The following is a 7,957-nucleotide window of genomic DNA, read 5'->3' as shown; positions in this document are numbered from 1 at the left end:
AAAATAAGTCTAGTTAACACCCATAATCACACATAGTTACAAGTTTTTTTTCTTGTGATGAGAACTCAAGATCTATTCTCTTAGCAACTTTCAAATATATAATACAATATTATTAACTATAGTCACCATGCTGTACATTACATGCCCATGACTTATTTATAACTGAAAGTTTGTACCTTTTGATCACCTTCACCCATTTCATCTTCCCCAAATTATATGCATTTTAATACAAAAAAGAAACAATTTTGACCCAACATCACATCAAAATGAAACTATTATCAGTTAAATCTGCATATCCTTTGGTTACAAAGAAACTTGTTATCTTAAAAAAATTAGAATGTATTCTACAACAATTTTTTAGCTCTTTGCTTTTTGAATATCTAGGGTATTAGACTGTTCTCTATAAAACTATGTGGTCAAATTGTTGCAACATAAAGATGAGAACTGGAAGATAATTCTCCATGGGTCTCTCATATTTCCACCTGTCTTATGAGCAGAGGAACTGTCTTACTCTTGACTATCTTTTTAAGGATGTTTGTATAGTGAGCAGCCTTAGAAGATAGAGATAGTGGCTCCCTCTGAGCAGAGGTCAGGTTTGCTCAATATCTAATATAATAAAGGCAATGTCTTCCTCTGGGGAAGTGATCAAGGAGGTTTGCTTGAAGCTCATTTTAAAAGCCTGGTGCTTTCCAAGCTTGGGATTCTTCAGCTATAACACCAATCCACTGTGTGCACATCTACCTGGACAACTACACATCTTAGAGGATGGGGGTACGTGGAACCAACACAAACAAGAAGCTCATGTTGCATGCTGTGCCACTAGTAATAAAGTTCTTCGTTTCTGACCCAGTCTTTTGTCTTCTGACAGAAAAAAAGTATGGTAAGCTAAACTGCTAGTTTGCAAGTTAAGGTAAAAATCTTAGACACTTCACAGTCCTTGACAATGAGAATCTGTTCCCCACCTCATCACTGCATTTAGATCTATTTCAGTAGAGTATGGTAGACAGTATCCATCCTCACTATCTGCAATCTGGGGACTATCAAAATTTTGACAATTCATAAGAAAAGGGCATTCATTTTGGTCCTATAGTAAGACAAAACAATTGTGTGATTTAACTTTCTAAAGAACAGAATGGAAATAGCCAAGTAACAATATAACTAGATCACTTGCTTTTCCTCTCCTTCCACGTTCGTTCCCTTAACTGCATTACAGGGTTGGATTATAGAAATGCTTATATATTACACTTAAACTACATTTAATTATGATTGAGCATATTTTAAGCTCATAAATAAGTATATAGGGAGTTCAAACAACACACTATGTATTAATATTTGAATATTTTACCAGTAGCATATGGTAATTTAGTTGGAAATATGTGTTAACATGAAGAAAGTTAAAAAAAAACCCTTAATCTAGCTTATAAAGAAAAACTAGATTGCTGATCCAGATGAAGTGATTCTTCTGGGCAAATATTTTAGCAAATCTTTTTACATTTATTCCCTAACTTCCATCCACTCCAACAGAGCTTAATGAATTTTATCTAGTCATCACTTCTACTGAACATGGCTCATACCTATGCTAGAGAGTGGGCAACAAGCAGCACCTAAATTTCTGGAACTTCTTTCTTCTTTTTTTGGGGGGGGGGGCGCCATGTCACACAGTTTGTGGGATTTTAGTTCCCGGACCAGGGGTCAAACCCGGGAACCTGGCAGTGAGAGTGCCAAGTCCTAACCACTGGACCGTCAGGGAATTCTTTGAAACTTCCTTCTACTGGAATTCTTATTATTTCCATATTTCTCAACATGGTTGATGGCATCACCACCTAGAATCATATTTAACTCTTCCCTTCTGTATTAATTTGCTAGGGCTGCCATAACACAGTACAAAAATTAGTTGGCTAAAACAACAGTAATTTATTGTCTCACAGTTCTGGAGCCCAGAAGTCTAAAATTGAGGTGTTAGCACAACCACACACCCTCTGAAAACTGTAGGGGAATCCTTCCTAATTTCTGGTGGTTTTCCAGCAATCTTTGGCATTCCTTGCCTTGTAGATGTATCACTTCAATCCTCTACCTTCACATGGCATTCTCCCTGAGTCTCTGTGTCTTTACATGGCAATCTTCTAATAAGGACACCAGTCATATTGGATCAGGGGCCCACCTTATTCCAGTATGACCTCATCTTAACTAATTATCAATACATTTGAAATGATCCTATTTCCAAATAAGGTCACATATTGAAGTACAGGGGGTTAGGACTTAACAAATCTTTTTCAAGGGGACACAATTCAATCCATAACACCTTCCCCTCACTAAAAAATCGGATAAGTCATGAATCGCTAAATCTGGTTAATCAGCACTAAATCTCCTTAATATCTTTCAAATCAATGTCTTCTCTCCTCCACCAGCCACTCCATCCTCTCCATTCTCCTCCTTTACACACACACACACACACACACACCCCTGTTCCATTCTGTTTCTACCCTTAATCAATTCTCTTCTGAACTACTGAGTTTCTTAAACTATCTCATCTCCTTGGTTTCAACCACACATCCCAAAACCATTTATGCTACCACCCAGATGATCCTTCTAAAATGGAAATCTTATCATGTTATTCCTCTACTACCACCACCACCACCCTCTTCCACTCTCCAGCAACAGACCTTAAAACTCTTCAGTCATCTAAAGGAGAAACTGATATAAAGCCCTTACTTCATCTTTTTGCCACTCTCATATGCACTCTATCCCTCAGCTAAACCAAGCTGCTTACTGTTTCACATCTCTTTGCTTTTACATATGCTGATCCTTATCTAAAGTGCTCTTCCCTTCCTGAACACTTGACATATTTTACTACCTTTTAAACTCCTTTGACCCACAAAGAACTGTAAACATTTTTTGTGCTACTACCCTTCTTATGTTCCTCTATTATCGTACTTAACACATGGTGTTCCAACCCTACTACATGCGTTTTTTTTCTTAACTACACCTGAAAAGCCTAACTCAAGGTCAGACATCTTTTGTGCGTCTAGCACCTAGTACGTAGTCTGTTCCATAATAAATATTATTGAATTATATTTTTGGTAGTTTTTTTACCAAACTCTGAAACTTTTGCTTGAAGGGAAAGATTTAAAAATGTGCTACCAGAGAGGTTAAACTAAAAAGCAGCTAAAAAATAATTTAGGAAAAAGAAAGATTTTTAAAAATCGCTGCTTGCTAAAGAATGATCAGAATAGCTTTAAAATATTTTAAATGCATACTCACCACATATCTATTAGAATGGCTAAAAAAATTTAAAAACTGACAATACACCAAGTACTAAAGAACATGTGGGACAACTGGACCTCTCATACATGGCTGACAGGAATGCAAAATGGTATAAGCCCTCTGGAAAAGAATCTGCAGGCTTCTCATGAAGTTAAATATACACTTACAATATGACAGGGTCATTCCACTCCTATTTAACCTAGATAAATTAAAACTTAACACTCACACAAAAATCTGTACACAAATGTTTACACAGCTTTATTCATAATCACCAAAAACTAGAAACCTAAATGTCCTTCAGTGAGTGAATGGATAAACTGTGGTACATACAAACAGTGGAATACCAGGCAGCAATTAAAAGGCACAACCAAATGGATAGATTCTAAAGTACATTATGCTCAGTAAAAGAAGCCAGTCTCAAAAGGTTACGTGCTATATGACTGGCAAAAACAAAACTATAGGGAAGGAATGCTTAACCATACTCAGTGATTGCTGGGTTAAAGTTAGGAGTCAGGGAAGAATTTGGCTACAAAGGCAAAGTGCTAAGGGAATCATCTGGTGGTGACAGAACTGTTCTGCATCTTGAGTGTGGTAGTACCACAAATCCATAAATGTGCCAAAATTCATAAAATTGTAGATCAAAAAAGATTTAATTTTACAGTTATGCAAATTTAAAAATAAACAAATGTATTACTTCCTAGGCATGAGGATAAGCTGCCCTTTTCCTCTATTCCCATATACCGTACTCCTAGACTTGAAGATTACTTTATGTGAGGAGAAAGGTGGAACAGACTAAAAGAATGGCTTTGAGGTGGAAATTCAAGGAGTTTGCTAAAACATTATGGACATTTATCTTAAAAGACTGAATTATAAGATAATGATCTATAATTTTAGAGAAAGGCAAAGGCGAAGAGGTACTGAAGAGTAGAGCAAATAGACCTGAAAATTAAAGGATGGATTGTCTTCCTAGCATTCACCTCCATCCTATAGTACCATGACTTTATAATTATATCTGCATTTGATTTGCTTTTTCATATGTTTCGGCAACACACAAAATGACTGAAGAAAAAGTATTTAATTTTAAGAAGATAGAAACCCATTTTTATTTCAGTATTCCAAATCTAAAATAAAAGGGATTAATCTGTTGGCTGCAGTTTTTGCATCAAAAGCTGCAGAATGATGATGAAGAATTTCTTAAAAGTCTGGTGGAATTTAATATTGGGGTTAAATGTAAAGGGAAGTTAATACATTTGAGTAAATGATATTCAGCATATTTAATACTTCGCACCTGTCTCTGCTTGCCTGTTTTTCTTCTGCAGCCTGCTCCCCTTCTCCCTGTTATTGCTTCCTCCCTTTTCTTCCCTGCCCTCCCAAACAATGCGCCATTCCCTTTTCCTCCTCAGTACCTTCTAGAAATTTGCCACAAACCTAAATTATCTAACTGCTTTTAGGAATGACTGTATAAAATATAATTCATTTCAAAGGCTGTGAATTTAAATGTGACTAATGGTCAAATTCAAATACTGTGGTGCTCTATTTCTAAAGCATGAGAATAGGAAATAGAAGTAGTCTAATAAGATATTTAGTATATACCTAATTATTAACACTAATTTACAATTATTTTTCAAAAAATTATGTGTCATTCAAATTATAACTTTTTCAATATATCTGGCAACTAATGTGTACTTAGAATGCTGAATAAAGTCAAAAATATTAGTATTACATTTTATAAAATAAAATATGTATATATTAACAAAAAATAGGGCCCTAATCAGTCTGTGAACAATTTTTTGTAATAGTAATTCACAGTAATACAAATAACTATGAATCTTGCAGCTTACTGAATGTATACCCTGAGTTCCAGATACTTAAGTTTCCAAGAGTAATTTCCCTATCTTAGGCCTTTGGGCTGAGATTATGTGAATAAGTCTTCTACTGAGATGGAACTATAGAAATAAGGTGTTTGAGAAGACAACAGCTCTTTGCAGTTACTGAACAACTGATGGTTTTCCATTTTCTTTTGTCCATTTATAAAACCAGAATAACCTTTTGGTTAACTCTAAAAGGTGGTGTGTGCCACATGCCTGTGGAAACACAATTTTATAAAATGCTCCCTTGTGAACCAACAATTAAGGCAAACATATCAATATTACCTTTCTGCTGCCTTGTTTACTCACCTAAAAAAGATGGTCAAAAATGAAAATTTGGAAATGGGAAAAGAGAAGAAGTTGGTGAGTAGAAAATGGAACACCTGCCTATTTGGTAACTACTCCTTGCAGAAACACTCTCTGCATTACAACGTATCTATTTGCTGAATTTTACCCTTTAGAACTATACTGAATGCCAAAAAGAATACTTTAAAATTCTCGGTATCATTCTAAGACATTCAGAGGCATCCAGTGTTGGAATTTGTGGGTATTAATTAAGAAATCATTGAATCATAATAAGAATGTAAAAGAAATATTCCTTCTGAATAACAGTGTAAAAGAAAACCTCGCCTAAGTTTTCAGACCTGCAAAGAAAGATTTCTTTTAGCTAAACTATTTATGATAACATTTTAAACCACAACTTGTAAATATAAATAAACATGAAGTTTCATAAATGAGAAAAAAGCATCACGTTAGACTTTTTTTCTAACATAATCAGTTCTTTAAATAGTTCTCATTTTTTAAGTTATATAACAAATATTTTCTTATATAGAACATATAGATGATAATTCTGAGGTTAATATAATGTAATTTTCAATTAAAATACAAAATTTAGCAAATATTACTTTCTTTTGCTCTTGGGAAAAATGAATTCTAGGTTCCTCATATTAAGACATTATTTCATTAGTATAAGATGTAAGTTGTTATTATTCTTCAGTGTTTCCTGAAACTTGTTCATCCCTGGGAAAATCTGCTTCATACTTCTTTTTGAGATTACTTAAATATGTTCGTAAACTGTCTGGGTCCAATTGAGAGTTTCGAGCAGTTTGAACGAGCCTAGTAGCTAGATGGTACACAGCTCTCTGTCTTTCCAACTCAGGGGTACTCCTTTGGCTTTGCTGTTATTGAAAAAATATAGATAAAAATTAAAATATGAATACTATCATTTTTATTTTGGCAATATTCTATCTCCTTTCATAGAAATAAGAACTCAATGGTTAACAAATCCCTTTGGATAAATCAGCCCCATCCAACTAGCAAATCACGTACCAGAAGAAATAAATATTATTTTGGAGAATAACATTTCTCATGAGTATTTACTACTTTATGGCAGATCCTTAATCTTTGAAAGCCACTTCTCAATGAAAAAAAATCTGCTAAATGGTCAAATATCTCAACACAACACCAAAGAGTAATAGAAAATCCACAGAGTTATGTTCTACAAACACTTTCTCATCAAAAAGGTATGGGAAAATAGCACTCTGCTCATTGCTATGCAGTATTCATAATTTTAAATGTCACTCAGAGTACTACTCTGTATCTCCTACTTTAATTCCCCAACAGATAAACTAGTGGACAGAATGGGTCATCAGTAAACTGCTTGTCGCTCAAAACAGTTCATATATAGGATTGCTAGAGCTTAAAAGAAAATACTGCCTGAGGGGTAAATTACATTTTTAAAATAAGCAACATAAATTGCTAGCTGAAATTATGTCTTAATTATACTTTCAAATTATACTTAAGGATACCCAAGAAATAATGTTTAAAATGGGAATCTTCTAATACTTTGGAAGACCTTTAGATATTCAGTCCTTGATTACCTCCCTTCAGGGTTGGGAGTATAGCTAGAAAATTCTTCATTCATTTCTTTGCCTGAGCTAGATAGAGGAAGCAGCATTTTCAATCTTAACTATTTATGTAAAGACTCAGTTTCCATTCACTAAGGGAAATACAATCCCTTCAACTCCTCAATAGCCAAGAATTCCAGACATTTCTCTACTTTCACTATAGGAAAAATAAATATGACTCCGTGAGGTAGAATAAGATTATCATATATTGATCCATCCATCTATTCGATACACTGATTGATCAACTATCAGTTTATTATTTAAATGACAGTTATTGAATATCTATTATTATCTATATTCCAGACCCTATAAATTGCATTCATGACTATGGGGGCATACAAAAATGTCATCCTGGCATGATAATGGAAGTTAAAAAGCTCAGTCTTACAGTGAAACAGACATGTTTACAAGCAACTGATTAATCATGAAAAGTCCCATAAGAGGGATATAAAATGTTCAGAGGAAAGAAAGTTCATTTCCAGCTTGTGTCAAGAAAAGCTTAAATAGGATGGAGTATTTGAAATGAATCTTGATGGATAGAAGAGCCTAGAAGGGAGGGCATTCCAGATGGAAGAAACAGAGAGAGCAAACACATTAGAAAGTATGGTACACAATCAGGTCAAAATGATGAAATGACAAGTAATTCAATGTGGCAGAAATGTACATTATAGTTAAATTGAGTAATGTTATATAACACTGAGGTAGTAAACAAAGGGAGATCATAAAGCAGTAGTTAACAAACTTTAGTTTGCTTAAAAATCATCTGAAGGCTGGTTAAAAATGTAAATCCTTGAGCCACAGGAGACCCTTGAAAATCTGGGATGGTACCCAGGTGATTCTAATGTAGGTAATCCTCAGATTACATTTTGAGAAATAATCATAGAAGACTTTCAACATTAGGCTAAGGAGTTCAACTTT

At 34.4% G+C, this 7,957-nt stretch overlaps 1 protein-coding gene across 1 annotated transcript in view; it reads right to left on the bottom strand.

The window, feature by feature from the left end:
• Positions 1-6,118: 6,118 nt before the first annotated feature.
• MSH4 (mutS homolog 4) overlaps positions 6,119-7,957 on the bottom strand; it is a 92,582-nt gene continuing 90,743 nt past the window's right edge. Inside the window, exon 20 of the mRNA XM_060084581.1 lies at positions 6,119-6,310. Coding sequence (XP_059940564.1) covers positions 6,119-6,310 — 192 coding nt within the window. The remainder of the gene's footprint in view (positions 6,311-7,957) is intronic.

Source organism: Mesoplodon densirostris, chromosome 2 (assembly GCF_025265405.1).
Source record: "Mesoplodon densirostris isolate mMesDen1 chromosome 2, mMesDen1 primary haplotype, whole genome shotgun sequence".
NCBI classification, from domain to species: Eukaryota; Metazoa; Chordata; class Mammalia; order Artiodactyla; family Ziphiidae; genus Mesoplodon; species Mesoplodon densirostris.
This window is presented reverse-complemented; position numbering and strand designations above follow the sequence as displayed.